Genomic DNA, 18379 nt, shown 5'->3' with positions numbered 1-18379 from the left:
TGGCTTCCTGCTTGAGACCCTTAGTGTTAAGTTATTCAGGTCAGGAATGTGGGTGTCATCTCAAGATCCCTCGTTTCCCTCCTTGACTCTAGACAGAGATGAGTCCTGAGTATGGGCAGATGTGACGTGAGCGGTGCACAGACTTCTCAGTACCCACTATTCCTACAAGAAGCTTCGGTCCCACTCAGATCCTCCACAAATCTTTAAGGCAGAGTTATCAGCACCATCTGTTTTCCCTTTCTGTTTTTATTGACTTACCCTGCGCCCACCTTCCATTAAAATAATCCGAAATTGGCCTTAAACCTTCTAATCTTGGGTTAGGAAGATGGCCTAAAGGTCTCCAGCACATGCTCTGTATGCAAGAACTCTGGATTTGAAACCCAGCAGGAGAGTCACGTCCCATCCCTGCAAAGACTCTCTCTAAACTCATGGGTTACTTGAGCTCTGCCCATTCAGTAAAAAGTCGCCAGATATCTAGAACAAGGCACCAGTTGGCCACATCTGGACAAACAGGGATAGTGACTGATGAAGGGTCTTTTTTTTTTTAACCTTTCAAATCAGAATCTTCCTTAGGTTGGCCCAGAAATACTGTTAGCTTTTAGAGAGATTTGGGGCAGAATCAAGCACAAATGAAGTAAAATACCAGACTATATAGAGAAACTGAGAGCTAAAGATTGTGAAAGATGTGGACTCTGTCACAATAAAGACACTTGAGGGCAAAAAGTTAATGATTTCATGTCAATCTTAGCTTCAAATCATTATGGCCCTCCACCACATATTTGGTCACTTCATATTTGGCTGCAGATAAAGAAGATTTCATCAGCAACCAATAATCACGTGAACTTCTCAGGTGACAGTCTGCTGACAAGAAATCCCCTTCCATCCAGAGACCACTATATCAAATAAACTAAACACCAGGCTAATTTTTTTTTTGTTATGATGAATACAAACCAATCAACCTTGCTTCCTCTCTATCAATATCAAATTCTGAGTCAACTATCCAGGGTAGGTCATTTCACTGGTCACTGTTTAAAAATAATTATTTCATCTTACAACTTTTAGATACTTAGCACAAGTAGTCATATAAAAACAATACTGTAGGGGCTGGAGCGATAGCACAGTGGGTAGGGCATTTGCCTTGCACATGGCCAACCCAGGTTCGATTCCCAGCATCCCATATGGACCCCTGAGCACTGCCACTAGTGGTTCCTGCATGCAGAGCCAGGAGTAACCCCTGTGCATCTCCAGGTGTGACCAAAAAAAACCAATACTGCATTGTGTAAACACAAAAATGACCCTCGGGGGCTGCAGCTGCTGCTGGACACATGTGTTCCTTCAGTGGCCCTGAGCCGCCTCCCTGCCTCCCCACCTCCCTAGGGCTCCCCAGCACAGATACAGAGAACTGGGAGATGGGGAGGCTGGGGACCACCGTCTGATGGTGAAAATGGCGTCTGATGGTAAAAATGGCCCATTTAATGTACAGTTGCTAGCATACTTATAGAACATCTGAAGGGTGGTTGAGGTAAGGGGTGTGATTAGTCATTTACATAGACAAACATTTGGCAGAGGAAATTCTTTTAGGGAGATCAACTCAAGGAGACACTCTGTCTCCCAGGGACAACTACATGGCTTTTACGTTTCCCTCTAAGTGTATAAGTTATCGATACTTGCAGTTGTTTGGATAAACACAGTAGGAGACAAAGATCCCAACACTTAGTTCTCTGGGCTGAGAGCAAGCATGGCTTTTAACACTTGGTTGTCTGGGCTCTGAGGGCAAGCAAGGCTTTTACCCTAAGTCCCAGATTAAGTCCTCAGGCCAGTTCAGCTAATCTTTCCCCAGGGGGGTCCTGTCTCTTAAATTGTAACAGTTTGCATCAAAACCATGCATCTATGCTTTCTAGAATGTCCCATTTCGCTGCCGCTGCCGGGTAGTTTTGCCACTCGCCCCGGGTCCATCCCAGTCCCATGGCAGGACCTCCCCTTTGGGGTGTTAGGAACTACAGAAACTGAATCCTAAGTCAAGTAGTTACGACTAAGTAATTATGCCCAGGAGCAGATATATTTCAGAGTCCATCAACTCCCAAATATTAGGAGCATAGCATTAATGGTCTTTCTGTGTTTTAACCAAAGAACACTGCTCTATGGTAACATATAAAAAGGCTAGAGGGGAGACAGAAAAGCAAGTACAAATATACAGCACTTCAAATACAAAGCAGTATCAATACAAGATCAGAATTACCAGAAAGTTTTGTTTTACAAGCAATCGAGATTGACTTGGGGGACTGTGACAATGAGAGATAAAATACAAGGGAAAGATTACAGATAAACTTTAATTAAGTTAGGGATGCTAGCAAGGGTATGTTCAATTTCTCTAGGAGGAAGAAAGGGGACAATTCACTGATAAAGCCTAAAGCACTTAGGGTTAATATCCAACACAAAGGGAAGGTTGAAGATAGACTTTGACTAAGTTAAGGATGTTAGCAAGGGCATGGTAAGCTTCTCTGGGAGGAGGGAAAGGGCAATTCACTGATAAAGCCTAAAGCACTTAAGGTTTATATCCAACACTGCATGGCATGTATTTGATAATGATAATCTCCTATAGCTAAAGTTGGCAGAGAGTAAAATGGATGACAATTCAACTAGTGCAAAACCAGAAATAAAAAGCACTTGGGAGATTTTGCTACATATAGACCCATAAACTGCAGAACTTCCACTTTTATTTCTAAACCAGGATCCATCCCGTGGCACCACATATGGTCCCCTGAACACCTTCAGTAGTTATCCCTGAGTTAGAGCCTGGAGTAAGCCCTGAGCATAACCAAATAAAACAAAACCCAACAAAACAAACTAAAAAAATCTTTTGTTTTATAGGTTTATGTACTAATGATATCAATATATTTATCATTAAACATATCAAAGATGGGAATAAAATTCTCTTATTTTACTTACTGAATCACCATGAATTTCAAAGCTACAAAAACTATTCATGACTGAGTTACAGGCATAAAATAATTGAGCAATAATCCTTTCACCAGGGCACTAACATTCTCTTTAAGAGGTCCACTTAACTCCACTGTCTTCCTCAAAATAAACACTAACCATGTCCTTTCATGGACATCTTCAGACACATGTAATATAAGAACATACACTACTGATTTTTTTTTAATTTATTTTTTAATTAGTGAGTCACAGTGAGGGTACAGTTACAGATTCACACATTTTTGTCCTTGTTATTCCCTCATACAATGTTTGAGAACCCATTCCTCCACCAGTGTCCATTCTCCACCACCAATGAACCCAGTATCCCTCCCACCCCCCCAGTCCCATCCCCCCACCCCACCCCGCCTCTGTGGCAGGGCATTCCAATTTGATAGCTCTCTTTCCTTTTGGGTGTTGTGGTTTGAAATAGGGGTACTGAGTGGTCATCCTGTTCAGTCTCTAGTCTACTGCATCTCCCTTCCCGCGCAGGATCTCCAATCACATATTACTTGGTGTTCCTTTCTCTATCTGGGATGACTTTCCTCCAACGTGTGAGGCCAGCTTCCAAGCTATGGAGCCAACCTCCTGGTGTTATATACTACCATTCTTAGGTATTAGTCTCGTACTCTGTTGTTCTATATCCCACAGATGAGTGCAATCTTTCTATGTCTGTCCCTCTCTTTCTGGCTCATTTCACTTAGCATGATACTTTCCATGTTGATCCACTTATATGCAAAGTTCATGACTTCATCCTTTCTAACAGCTGCATAGTATTCCATTGTATAGATGTATACCAAAGTTTCTTTAACCAGTCACCTGTTCTCGGGCACTCGGGTTTTTTCCAGATTCTGGCTATTGTAAACATACACTACTGATTTTCCTGAGTGCTCCTGTGTTTGCACTGATGTATGAATGTCACCATATAGAACACGGAGACATCACCTCCTTTTTCTGACTCAGTAGTCTATCTTAGCATTTTATCCATGTTTGTTCTTTATAACTTGGCTTCTTTATTCCTACGTGTTCTGTAATATTATAGTGTGAATTGATCAGATAAACAGTTACTCTTATGTATGTAAATTTACAGTTTTGTTTGCAATTCTCTTTACTATTACAGGAAAATTGCTTTAAACATCCCTGAGGTATCTTCCTAATTTCCTACAATAGAATTTAGTCTACCACTGGTTTGGAGATATATGTACTGTTGTTTTTTATAGATAATGATAATATACTTGCTAATTTCTCCACCATTTCTTTAGGTTCTGGAACATCAATGGATGATTTGCTACTTCCATTTGTAGGTATTACTTCCATCAATAGCAACTTGTAAAAACATTAAAAGTTATTTAGTCTTAAACCAGAATATTTCATAATCAGCTTGTTTCAGGAAGTATTCTTTTCCTAAGAAAAAGGGATTACAAACCTAAATGAAGACCAGCTTTGACTTTGCAGTCTTTACACATTCCATTTTCTGGAATGTCTAATAAATCATCTGTATTGATAACACATAGCAAACTTGGCAACTTAATGATCATGTCTATCTCAACTCAGGTTGCAAAACCTAATTCAGAGAATCTGAGAGTTGTTAACTAAAATATGTGGCTGATAGTATCAAGTTACTGAGTTTCTCTTTTAAAAATAGCTATAGAACTGAAAAGAAATGAAGTTATTTTCCCAAGATGATGTTGAAAATCTCTCTAACCAGCAGATGGGAAGAGATGTATTCAACTCTTTCTGAGAGAGAGAAGTCATTCTTGTAAGGTATGTAGTAGTCTTTCTGTCATCTTTATACTCAAGTCACCAGTCTGCACTAATCTTATATCATGATATCCTCATGGTGTTCAACTTAATTCTTTTTCTACATTATTTCCTATCAGGATCCCCTGTGGAAAGTCCTGCCCTGTTATGTACTCCTTCCAAAACAATTTGGAAATAATCCCTAGAGTATAATGTTTTTAGACAATACAAAATCATACACTAAATATTGGAAATAATATCAACCAAATGATAGTCACTTTCCACCTGCTCTACATTATGTTTATGTCAAATCAGATCCTCAGAATCAGGGGTGAGAGCAATAGTATAGCAGGTAGGCTGTTTGCCTTGCATGTGGTGGACCCAGATTTGATACCTGACATCTCAAATAGTCCCTGAGCATCACCAGGGATAATTCCTGAGTGCGGAGCCAGGAATAATTCCTGAGCATCACCAGGGATAATTCCTGAGTGTGGAGCCAGGAATAATTCCTGAGCATCACCAGGTGTGGCCTCAAAAAAAAAAAAAGATTCTAGAAATCATAGATTAATTTTTCAAGCTACAAGAAATTATCTAGTACAACATAGGGGATTACCAAATGAGCAATGTTCAACCTACATAATGTAGAACAATATTCTATAAAAATGTAGAACATTATTCATCCATTAAAATATCACAGATATCACAGAGATGGGGCTGGAGCGATAGCACAGCGGGTAGGGCATTTGCCTTGCACGCAGCCGACCCGGGTTTGAATCCCAGCATCCCATATGGTCCCCTGAGCACCGCCAGGAGTAACTCCTGAGTGCAGAGCCAGGAGTAACCCCTGTGCATCGCCAGGTATGTCCCAAAAAGCAATAAAAATAAAAATAAAAAATAATAATAAAATAAAATATCACAGAGATGGGGGCTGGAGCAATAGCACAGTGGGTAGGGCGTTTGCCTTGCACGCGGCCGACCCGGGTTCGATTCCCAGTATCCCATATCGTCCCCCGAGCACCACCAGGAGTAATTCCTGAGTGCATAGCCAGGAGTAACCCCCGAGCATCGCCTAGTGTGATCCAAAAAGAAAAAAAAAATCACAGAGAAGCCAGAGAGATAGTATAGAGGGTAAGGTGCTGGTGCTTGTTTTGCATGTAGCTGACCTGGGTGTGGTCCCTGGCATTCCATATAGTCTTCCAAGCATTGCTAGGAGAGATTCTTGAGCACAGAGCCAGGAGTAACACCTGAGCATCACTAGCAAGGCCCAGAACAAATAATACCACACAAAAGTATTTCACTTATAGTAACTTTACACATTAAAAAGCCAGAATATAAAAACTGCAAGGACAGAACTATTGCATTTTCATGTTATTGTTTATCATAAGCCTACTTTGTGTAAATTAAAAAAAAATTATTTACTTGAAGTAAGGGGGGTTTGGGGCCACCTGGTGGTGCTCAGGGATTACTCCTCTTGGGCTCAGGGGTCCATATAGGGTGTTAGGGATTGAACCCAGCTTGGCTGGGTTCCAGGCAAGCACCCTACCTGCTATACAATTGCTCAGGCCCTACTTTATGTAATTAAAAAAATATAATTCTGGAGGAAAAAACTGTAGAGGGTTGGAGGGATAGTACTTGCTTTGCAAATGGTTGATGTGGGTTCAATCCCTGGCACCCCATATGGTCCCCTGTGCATGCCAGAAATGAACCTTAAAAGCAGAACCAGGAATAAATCCTGAGTATCACTGGGTGTGTCCCCAAAACCAAAAAGAACTCCCAAACCTACAAATAAACCAGTACAGATTAGCAGTAACCTATGATTGAACAATGCAATGATGAGTCTCTTCTCTCCTTCTCTTCACATACTATAAAGATTTTCTACAATGGCAATGCATTACTTTTATGATTACATTTTAACGGTACACTTGATAGGCCAGGAACGACAAAGTCACTGGCCAAGAACTCACAGTATTTTGTAGAATAGTTTCCAGGATTAATGTTGGTAAGGATCAACTGAGCGCGCTAGTTCATACTGAACCAATACTCACAGGATTCATCTGAAGAGATACTGGGGTAAGAGTCACACTCTGAGTCATTAACCACTGAGACCAAGAGTTGCTGTAACTGTGTTCTGTTTTCAAATTTAGGAGGTCCTTGAAGTTTCTTGTTGTCATAAAAAATATACAAATAGTATCTGCATGAAAAATAAAATTGAAACCAAAATTGAAAGCACAGTAGTCAAGTTTGAAGAACATATGATCTCTCAAATCCATGCTCCCCATATTAGTCTGGCTAGAGGGTCACTACGGCTGCACATCACAGTCATCTGGGGCCTGCGGGAATATACTAATGTCCAGACCTTAGAGGCCGAATTTCTGAAATGTGAGATCCAACCATGGGCTCTTGAATTTTTCTTGACATTCCCAAGTAACATCTAGGAAGCCCTAAAAGTCAGTAATTAAATCAGTAACAATAATTCCATCACTCTTGGATTGTTAGTTTGAACTATAATGTGGGGGATTAGGATTAGTGGGTCCTGATAGGACGTCACCTCTGCTGGGTGACACATAAGACAAAAACTTTGTCTCTATGTGATAACCTAAACCAGCAGGCATCACACTGCAGATGGCAGGCAGAGATGGAACAAAAAGATCTGCAAACAATTTTGTTGAGTCAGTCAAAATATATCTGCATTGGTCTGCCTGGTTGTGTGAGAGATAACTGGTTTCCTCATTGCTTAAACCGAACTGAGTGTGGGTACCTGTTTCATCACAGGTACCCTAATCCAGGAACCTGAAAAAGCTTACCGTCACACAGAATTTCTCTTGGTTTTTTTTTTTTTTTTGCTTTTTGGGTCACACCCAGCAATGCACAGGGGTCACTCCTGGCTCATGCACTCAGGAATTATACCTGGCGGTGCTCAGGGGACTATATGGGATGCTGGGATTTGAACCCGGGTCGGCCGCATGCAAGGCAAACGCCCTACCCACTGTGCTATCACTCTAGCCCCTCTCTTGGGTTTTTAAAATTTACCTTATGCAGATTCCCAAATATCATATGTTATTTAAAGGTTTTTAAATAGATTTAAAGGTTTTAATAGATAAAGATCAGATATCATACTGCGACATCGTTTATTTTGTAGATTTTAGAAGTCAGAAAATTTAATGAGCTACTACTGTAAGAATGTCTTTCATTTAAAAAAGAGCAAGAGATATCAGATGACTCATTAATTACAATGAATATGAAAAGATCTGGAGAATTAATTAGTGAAGAGGAGAACAGATAAAGTTAATATACTGAGGGCTATTTTCTGTCTTCCTTCCTTCCTTCCTTCCTTCCTTCCTTCCTTCCTTCCTTCCTTCCTTCCTTCCTTTTCTTTCTCTTTTCCTCTTTCTTTTTTAAAACTTTCTTTCTCCTTCTTTCTTTCCTTAATCCTTTCTCTTTCTTCTTTTTTTGGTTTTTGGGTCACACCTGGCAATGTTCAGGGGTTACTTCTAGCTCTACGCTCAGAAATCACTCCTGGCAGGCTCAGGGGATAGAACCAAGGTCAGCCATGTGCAAGGCAAGCATCTTGCCTATTGTTCAATCACTCTGGTGAAGGCAATTTTCAAAGGAAAACCTCAAGAGAGCAAAAGGGAATTAAGCTCAATAACCATTTACTGAAAAATACTAAAGATTAGGGGCCAGAGCGATAGTATAGTAGGTAGGATGTTGGCCTTGCACATGGCTGACCGGGTACAGTCCCTGGCATAGTGTATTTGTGCGTGTGTATACATAAACACACACACACACTATACATATATAGTGTATATATATGCATATATATATATATATACACAAAAAAGATTAGGACTGGAGAGATAGTATGGCTTGTAAGGCGCTTGTACCTGGCTGACCAGCAGCACAGGCAATCTCCGGGGCCCACCAGGACCAAGAGGAAGCCCTAAGCACAGCCCCAACTCCCCTCATTCCAAGATAGGGCTGTGGATGTAATGCCCACAGGGCACTTGCTTTGCATGTATAATAGGTTTACTTTTCCTTTCCCACAAAACTCAAGAAGGTAACTTAAATAATCTTTATTTTACCACAATTAATTTTTTAAAAAACATCAACGGAAATTAAAGACCCAGCCATTGTGATACCCGCACTAGGTGCTGGCTAGTGACAAACAAGGCAATTTTTGCCCCGAAAGGGTTAAGTCCTACTGGAAAGAGTCCTGAGTCAATGTGGTGCAATGTACCAGGGTTAATTTGGCATTTCAAGACTGAAAGCATAGTAATTCATTTGTTTAAAAATAAAATGAGCAAATGGCAAGTGACTGCCTAGAAACAGAAGTAGCTGTGATCAGAACAGACCAAACTATCCTGCAAAACATACAACTGCCCATTTTGGGACAAAAGCTGGGCTCTTTCACAGACAGGAGTGAGAGGAATCCGTGTGATGTAGGGCTGGGCCACTGTGTGTTCTAGATCTTTTAGAGCTCTTAGAACTCTCCGCATCATGTCCAAATCCTGCTAACATTGTCTTGGGGTAGAAGTGGGAGCGAGGGTTTGGGTCACATGCACCTGTGCTCAGCAATCACTGTGCTCTGGTAACCACATGGGGTACTGGAGATCGAGCCCCACTTGTCCGCATGCAAGGCGAGAGCCTTCCCGGCTATCTCTCCAGCCTCTTATCTTGCTTTTAATCTGACAGACACTGCTTCTCTTGAGATTTTGCAATGCTTGGCAGAGTACTTTCAAATTTTAGCCATAAGGACGAATGACGAATGTTTTATCTGCTTCCTAACGATGCATTCATCCTTAACAGCTGCTTCCCACAAAAAAGCCCGACTCGGCAAACTCTCCTGTCATCACCTGTAGGGCGTGGAAACATCAGGATTTGTTTTTGAACCATCCCACAGCTGATTCAATTGCTGGTTGGGGCTGGACAGGAGTAAGGCATTTGCCTTGTTCGGTTTTATCCCTGGCACTGTGTATGATACCCCAGGAATGAACAGTGAGCACGGTCAAGAGTAAACCCTGAGCATAGCTTTTGCTCCACCAAAACTTCCAAACTTGGCTCTCTAGCTTTGTCAAATATGTCATCCAGCTCTCTGCTATCCTCCTCTCATTCATTTAGAAGAGCACCCAGTTTATGATCTGAGCAGAAAACAGCATGCACTTGGCTTCCCAAGTGCATCTGGCTTGGGTAGTAGGGGTTCTGCCATGGGCTGTCTCCTGACATCTTCATCCCAGCTGAGATAAAAGGGGAGATAAACATGGCAAGGCCCTGCAAAATGGGGCTCAAGAACAAAACAGGGAGCTGGAGGACAACACAGAGAGTGGCTCTAGGGAGCAGGAAGAAAAGGAGAAACAACCTTTGCACTGCCTCTGTCTGTAAAGTAGCTGGTGGCAACAGGCAGCTAGTAAGGAACAGAGATTTGGGGAGAGCGTCCCAGCAGCACCCCAGCCTTGTGGCATGGCTGGCTTCTTCCTCTCCCTCATCCCATCTCTCCACAGAAGGAGCAAGGCCAGCCTGGGAGCAGGCTCCTCCTCCTCCCCTGGGGAGTGGAAAGCTGTGGGGGAGAGCTGGGGTGTCTGTCTGCCTGGGTTCCAGGTGCCGCCGGAGTTTTCCACACCAGGCACTGGGATTGCTGGTGTCCCCTGTGGCTTGTAGACACTTAACAGGATCAGGAATGGGAATCAAGAGTCCCTGGGGTGTGGGAGTTGGGGAGCGTGACTAAGTGACTGCAGGAGACAACAGGCGCTCAGGTGAGGTCGCCTTGGTCCCCAGCCTGCAGAGACTCTGGTATAACCTTCCCCACCCCAGGGTCCTCTCTAACTGACCGCTCCATGGGGTGTGCTCACCGCCGAAATGCTTCCTGCAGAAGGTCGCAGGACCGGCCGATCTTGGAAGATGGGTCGTGGTCGATGCTGAACTGCTGCGGGGACAGGTATAGCAGGCGCGGGGATATCTCCACGGAGAGCGGCAGGGGCCATAGTCCAGGGTTCGGTGCGGCGCGGGACTGTGTCGCCAACGCCGCCAGCAGCGTTAACAGGAAGCAGGGCCGCCCCAGCCCGTGCTGCTCCATGCCGCTAGCCAGCTCCGCTTCCACGGGTCTAGGGCTGAGCCCAGGAGCGCCCGGGTCATAAGACTTCCCGCCGGGCCCCGGAGGAGGAAGCAGGGTGCAAGAGCCACCCAATAAGAGGACAGCGAAGCGCAGCCCGGCGCGCCCCGCCTCCCCCAGCTGGGATCGCCCCTGGGTCAGGCCCCGCCCACCTCCTCCCGCTGGGACTGCTCCGGGCGCAGGTCCCGCCCCGGCTCAGGATCCGCCCCGCCTCCTCCCGCTAGGACCGCCCCCGGCTCAGGCTCCGCCTCGCCTCCTCGGCTGGGACCGCCCTCGGAGCAGGTCCCGCCCCGCCTCCTTCCTCTGAGACCGCCCCTGGCTCAGGCTCCGCCCCGTCTCCTCCGGCTGGGACCGCCCCTGGCGCAGACTCCGCCCTTCCCGTCGAGCAAGCGGAGCGCTCCTCCTGCTGGAGCAGAAACCAACACCAGGTTCTCTGTAGAACTCAGGGACTTAACGCAGCTGCTCACCGAGCTGGGAAGGCGGCACTTAGCTTCTTCAGTCCTCACTGGGCTCACCCTTGGCCTCTGTCGCAATGAAAAAGCGAAGCAAATTCTGGGGCACCCCATTTTGCCCACCCACAAACATCCTCTTGGGAAGTTCCACGAAATAAAAAGACTCAGTCCTTGGAAATACAGTGAGGGATATAGCAAAAGGTTGTTTGTTTTTGTCACCTCCCAGAGAAGCATACTAAAACCTACACATGAAATGGATTAAAAGGTAGAAGTTTAGGGCCAGACTGATAGTATAGCGGTAGGGCGTTTGCCTTGCACAAATCTTACTTAGGATAGACTCTAGCACCGCACATGGTCCAGGAGCCTTGCCAGGACTGATCCCTGAGTGCACAGCCAAGGAGTAAGTAAGCCCAGAACACCATAGAGTGACCAAAAACCAAAACGAAACAAAAAAAAAAGTTTAATCAATAAGATTTTATTCAAAAGCAGTTTGCATGATTTCAAAATAAAACTGATTATATTTGATTGTAGTAGAGATTTCTCTGAGCATTTTGCTCTCCTATAGTTCCATTTTATTTCATTTCATTTTTTACATGTTGAACTCACGTTCACAATATCCAACAGAAATAGGTTGTGCAGCTATTCCACGTCTAATGGAATATAAGAAATCAGTATGAATAAAACCAGTGTCTTAGATTGAAATAACTATTTTTATAAAACATAGCATCAATTATTTAAAAAAGATTTAGAGAGGTATTCTAAATAATGATTTATTAAAATCTATTATTGCAGGGAGAGAGAGATAGTATGGAGGGTAAGGCACTGGCCTTGCATGCAGCCTACCCAGGTTAGACCCCCAGAACCACATACGGTTCCCTGAACCCTGCCAGGAATGATCCCTAAGCACAGAGCAAGAAGTAAGCCCTGAATTTAGTCAGATATGGTCCCCAAAGCAATAAAATATCACTGTCACTGTCATTCCATTGTTCATTGATTTGGTCGAGTGGGCAGCAGTAATGTCTCCATTATGAGACTTGTTGTTACTGTTTTTGGCATATTAAATATGCCACGGGTAGCTTGCCAGGCTCTGCCACGCGGGCAAAATACTCTCCGCATCATATATAAATTTTGATATAATTTTTATGCTTCATTGATACTACCGATTAAATGTTTCCCAATATCAAGTATTTAAATCACTACCTCTTAGAGGGCATACTGTCTATAAGTAGCAAAATCCCCCAAGTCCAAGAAGCTTGCTAATACTTAAAAAGTCTGTTAAAAAAATCATCTGTTTCACAGTGTCTTATCTTAAAATGCTCATGTTTTCCTACCTGACCATTCTGCAGCGGTGAATTGTTAGTCTGTGATAGGCATCCTGCAGGTCACGAACTTCTTGATGACTCCACAGTCTCTCACCAACTGCACTTGCCCGGGGCCTAAAATTTCCCCAAACAACAAAAAAATTAAATTCATATTTTGTTAAGAAAATATTTAAGTCATATGCTTGGGAGACTTCCTAGTGTTTTCTGACTTGGGTAGAAAGAGAAAACACTTGTATCACTTGTCATCCCGTTGTTCATCAATTTGTTTGAGCGGGCACCAGTAATGTCTCCATTCATCCCTGTCGCATGCTAGTGTAGCCCAATGGCGTCTGCTCACTCCAGGAACACAAAGATCCTCAAACTGTTTATTCAGGGTCTGGGCGAAGAAGTCTGACCATCTCGTAGGTGGGCGGCCACTCGGTCTTTTGACGTCCCGTGGAATCCAGTCCATAACAGCTCTACTCCAGCTGGCAAACGAGACAGCAGCTCTGATTCTTGATCGTTGATGGAGGTCGGAACTCCAGATTCCTTCTCGCACTTGAGTGAAACGTGGCACTCCAAGCATAGCTCTTTCAATACCTCTTTGGGATATCCAAATAGCATTCTCATTCTGTTTTTGTAGGGCCCACGTCTCTGAAGAGTTTCGGTGAAATGGTGCCGCCCTGCTGAATCCCTCTCTTTATCCTCTGGAAGAGCTGTGTACAGACTGGATCAGGATGACCAGCTGTCAACGGACAGCCAAAGGGGAAGGAATAACGAGGACCCAGCTGGTTGCTGATTTGTTACTGTTTATTCAATCTTTAAACTTCCATCTCCCTCACTCCCAGCTCCAGCCTCTCTCTGGATCTACTCAGCTACTCCTCTAGGCTCTCCTTCCCCATGTCTCTCTCTCGGAACCCCTTTTTGCTCATGGCGCAATACATTGACATCACCAAAGGCACCAAAAGATCTTACAGGAAGAACTTGAGGCAACATTATTCTCTTGTATCTGCAGGCCAGTAATCTAGGCCTCCAGAAAGCAGATACAAAACCAAAACTGAAGCCTTCCTTGGGCTGAAAAGCACTCGGATTTACATACCAAAGACTGGGCTGGGCTGCCACATGAAATCTACATTGTCAATTACAAATCAGGCAGCACCTGAAATCTATATCCCAAAGACTAGGCTGGGCCAGAGCCTGGAATCTACAATGTAACAATTCAAGCTTAAAAGGTTCAATAACAATAGCAGAACACCTATTCTCTCTTTCAGCAGGACCCATCAATGATGAAATCCCATGGTTGTGTTTCTCTTCTCCTTGTCCAACAAACATATGAGTTTTGTATGGGCATAGCAAGAGACGCATTAAACTTTTAGAATTGCTTTCCTGGGGTCATCTCAATCTCAGACTACAGTGCCCAGGCCAGATTAGTCTTTCCTATCCCTAGCAGGGTCCTAGTCTCGTCATTACTTTGAGATGCATGACAGCACTTGTCCATGATCAGACTCTTAACTTACAGTTAAGAATGAGGCACTTTGGCCAGGCCCATCTCGATGCCAGGGTAGCACATAACTTACCGCTTGCCCTGGGTCCATCTCGTCCCCCGTTGGGACCCTGCCTAGGAACTGAGGGCAACCAAGGCTACAGTCAAGAAAGCAGATGCCCGGGAATTAATAATATTCAAAGCCAATTAAATCCCAATTGCAAAGGCATATTAATAAATGTCTTTCTTTGTCCATACAAAAGGACTTGCTCTGAATAAGCTATGCAAAGGACTCAAGGAGAAGATTTACAATTCAACAGAACACTAAGAAAGAAGCTACAAATAAACACAGAGGAATGGGAGCACTGTGACAGGAGTAACCCAATAAACCTAAATTACCTGAAGCTATGTAATCCTACAGGCTTCGATGACCACTTCGGTCTCAATAGAATCAGAGGCTTTCTTTAAATCAATGACCATTAGATGGAGAAAACAAAGACATCTAAATTCAAACATCCCAATACACATACCATAATCTTGGCGTGAGATTAGTTTCATCCACATATTCTCCCCATAGACAAGCTTCTCCACCAAGGACAAGTTGTTTCTGTTTCTGAGAGCCTACATAAAAATCATTAAATTGTTGTTAGTGAAGTAGTGGCAGCTCAAGATTTATATACAGAGGCAACAGTGTTTGCTTCTATCTTCATTCTAGATCAATTCTCTCCTGGAGTCAGCAGGACCTTGAGTTGTGTTCATGGAAGTAGCACAATAGGTGTTGAAATTTATCCCCAACCCAGAGACTATGATTCATAAAGGGCTTATTAGCAAATTTTGACTGAGGTGGTTATCTACTGAAGATCCCCTTTTATGGAAATGTATGTGGAAATCAACATTTCCCCCTTAAGCTCCAATATCCAGGGAATACAAACTATTCATGAGCCCCCTCCTACACCATCTATCTCTTGGCATCAGAAATTGTCACTGTCACTATCATCCGGTTGCTCATATATTTGCTCAAGCGGGCACCAGTAACGTCTCCATTGTGAGACTTGTACTGTTTTTGGCATATTGAATATGCCACGGTTAGCTTGTCAGGCTTTGCTGCGTGGGTGGGACACTCTCAGTAACTTGCCCTACCCACTGTGCTACCGCTCCAGCCCATCAGATATCAGAAATTAGATAAAGTATTTAATACCTTCTTCTACAGTCATTAAAACTTCTGGTGGGACACACCCAGTGATGCTTAGAGGTTATTCCTGGCTCTGCATTCAGAAACTACTCCAGGTGATGCTTGGGAGAGAATATGGGATGCCTAGATGTGCCTTACTCACTGTACTATCTCTCCAGCCCCCATAACTTTTTGATCATTACAAAAAGTCATGTAAATTTGTGACCCATATAAAGGTTATAAAGTTTTTAACAGCTAAATTTTCTTTTTTTATATATATTTTTTTTATTGAGGTACTGTAATTTACAAAGTTATTCATAGCTCCCACCTTTACAATCAGTCAAGATCAAATTCCATATGTATGGTTTACCCGACCTCAGATCTCAACCTCATCACACATCACTCCCGCCTGGGCTCTGGGGCCATATGGGGTGCCAGGGACCGAACCTGGATCAGCCGCATTGCGAGGCAAACGCCGTAACCGCTGTCCTATCACTCTGGCTCCAACAGCTAAATTTTCTTTTCAGAGGAAACTTGGGTACAAAACAATACAAAATAGACTGTTCTTCATGAAGGGGGTCTGAGATCCTAAAACTCCACCATCAAGATATTCCCTACTGTAATACGCCTGCCACAGAGGTGAGTGGGGGGGCGATGGGGTGGGGGTGGTGGGATGGATACTGGAACATTGGTGGTGGAAAACGGGCACTGGTGGAGGGATGGGCACTCGATTGTTGTATGACTTAAACGTAAGCATAAAAGTTTGTAAGTCTGTAACTGTACCTCACGGTGATTCATTAAAAAATTTTTTTAAAAAGATACTCCCTACTGTTATCCATCTTTTCCTGGATGATTTTCTCTACAGATCTTAAGTGTACACAATCTATAATTCAGGGCTAAAACACAGTGTCTTACTGGAGAGACAGTTTAGAAGAGGAACCGAGTTTAACGCAATCCAAAATCTTTTAAAACATAGCAGGAATAAAGGAGATGCGTTATGCATACACAATGCAAGACTAGCTGGCTATCAGCAAAGATGAAACGCTGTTATTTGTGATAACGTGCATAGAACTACAGGTTATATGCTCAGTAAAATATGCCAAAGATAAATGTATTGTTTTGCTCTGGGTGGTTGCTGAACAAACGAACAAGCAAAGAAAATAAAAATTTTAAACTCTAAGAACAAAATGGCTGTTATCAAAAGGGAGTGAGGGGAATCAATTCATCTTAAGTGGTTCATTGTATGGTGATCAAAAAAAACAAAATCTACAGAGTACTGTTGGCTGTGCCGGACTGGGCCGAAGGTAAGTGTCTTGGTCTTTATACTGCCGAAATCAGTAGCCAGCAATGAGATCAGACGTGTCATAACAAGCAGTATGCAACAGCCCATTCAGGCGCAGTCCTTTTTGGAAGTTTCCAGCAAAAGGGAACTGTGCTGGGAAAAGCTGGAATTGAGGTCAAACAGCCAGATTCTGTTATTAGGAACTGTGTTTAAGTTCAGATGATTATGAATGATTGAAGGAAAAGCAAAGCTTTTGTACACAATTTGTTTAAATTCTCTTGATGATAACCATGGAATTTTAGTTATTGGTTTTGGTCACAAAGGATGTGCTGTTGGTGACATTCTCAGAGCCCACTTTAAAGCTGTCAAAGAAGCCATCTCATTTGGCCTTACACAAAAGCAAGCAAGAAAAACCAACATCATAAGTTTTGATGATAAAATCACAGTAGTAATACATTTTCACATACCCACCCCCCATCAATTACCTAGTGAACAATGAAAATGAAGAAATGAACAATCAGACTTGACAGGATGTAGAGAAATCATTTAGAGGGCAATGCATAGCAATACGAGTTAACATAAATATATCAGAAAATTCTCACTTGAATCATCCAACCTCACACCTGAAGTAACTATAAAAAGAGGGGTAAGCAGAACCTAGCACATTGTTTATTCTTCCAATCTTTACCAGAGCTCTCTCTACAACTTCTAGAGTTGAAAGGAGGTGGTAGTTGTCACCCGAGGTTCTGATGGTTACCGGTACATATCAGTGATGGCCTCAGGAAGGACTTCTGTCCTGCCAAGTTAGTCTAACAACAGCTCCATTTGCCTGTTGAACTAGATTTCTCCATGATTCTAGGCATAGAAAATTTTTTTTATTTAAGAATATGTTTTCTATTTGAGCTTAAAATTACTTGTAGGCTTTCTTTTTTTTTTCTTTTTGGGTCACACCCGATGATGCACAGGGGTTACTCCTGGCTCATGCACTTAGGAATTACTCCTGGCGGTTCTCGGGGGACCATAAGGGATGCTGGGAATCGAACCTGGGTTGGCGGCATGCAAGGCAAACACCCTACCCACTGTGCTATCGCTCCAGCTCCTTAGAGACTTTTTTTTTTAAGTACACACATAAATCAAAGATCAAAGTAAGTGACAGTAATTAGGTAACACTTAAGTAAATATTTCATGATGATGGTAGTAGGGGGTGGTAGTAGAGAGAAAGCTAACAAACCAAGGCAAAGAAATGTTGTTTCACTTACCAGAAAAATCAAGAGGTTCTGCTAAATAATAATTTTTCCAGTCTTCTCCATAACTGATACCATCTAAATACCAAGGAGCAGAAAGTATGATATGGAATCCAGCTGCTGAGACTTTTGCCTCTTCAATGGTATATCTATCGGATTTCCATATTTGAATTACTGTGCCTGGATAAAGCTATGAAGTTACAAATTGTAATGGATATTAGGTCTAACAAGTATAATGGAGGAGAGCATATCTCAAGGCGTTAGAGCTTGGAAAACATGATTTCTTTACTTTTTAAAAATAATTGTTTTCTTTGCCTTTTCCCTCAAAGTTCTTTCCAAAGGCAATTCATTGTAGGAATTCAAAATTTAAAGATTCTTCAAACATAAGGTTGGATTTTTAATTTTTGCCGACATATGATACTACGAAGATGTGATGAACAAAAAGATCAACTTCATTTATACCACACTAAAGCTTTGATCAATTTGAAAGCTTTAAAATATCATCTATGTTGTAGAAGACATTAATACAGATCCTCAGTTGTCACAAAAGAAAATAAAGAATTCTGAATAGGTCAGAGAGAAATGTCAAAAGTAAAATTTAAAGTATGCATTGATGGTTTTATT

At 42.7% G+C, this 18379-nt stretch overlaps 2 protein-coding genes across 2 annotated transcripts in view; both read right to left on the bottom strand.

Moving 5' to 3' along the window:
- Positions 1-10926, bottom strand: part of LOC101540553 (beta-hexosaminidase subunit beta-like) — a 33106-nt gene extending 22180 nt beyond the window's left edge. The window contains exons 1-2 of the mRNA XM_004608556.2: positions 10563-10926; positions 6762-6907 (exon numbers count right to left, since the gene is read on the bottom strand). Of these exons, the coding sequence (XP_004608613.2) occupies positions 6762-6907; positions 10563-10786 (370 nt within the window). The 5' untranslated portion in view covers positions 10787-10926. The remainder of the gene's footprint in view (positions 1-6761; positions 6908-10562) is intronic.
- Positions 10927-11767: 841 nt separating this feature from the next.
- Positions 11768-18379, bottom strand: part of LOC101540296 (beta-hexosaminidase subunit beta-like) — a 33105-nt gene continuing 26493 nt past the window's right edge. The window contains exons 12-15 of the mRNA XM_055123545.1: positions 17771-17945; positions 14589-14679; positions 12606-12710; positions 11768-11924 (exon numbers count right to left, since the gene is read on the bottom strand). Coding sequence (XP_054979520.1) covers positions 11864-11924; positions 12606-12710; positions 14589-14679; positions 17771-17945 — 432 coding nt within the window. The 3' untranslated portion in view covers positions 11768-11863. The remainder of the gene's footprint in view (positions 11925-12605; positions 12711-14588; positions 14680-17770; positions 17946-18379) is intronic.

The sequence above is a fragment of the Sorex araneus genome, chromosome 1 (assembly GCF_027595985.1).
Source record: "Sorex araneus isolate mSorAra2 chromosome 1, mSorAra2.pri, whole genome shotgun sequence".
Taxonomy (NCBI): domain Eukaryota; kingdom Metazoa; phylum Chordata; class Mammalia; order Eulipotyphla; family Soricidae; genus Sorex; species Sorex araneus.
This window is presented reverse-complemented; position numbering and strand designations above follow the sequence as displayed.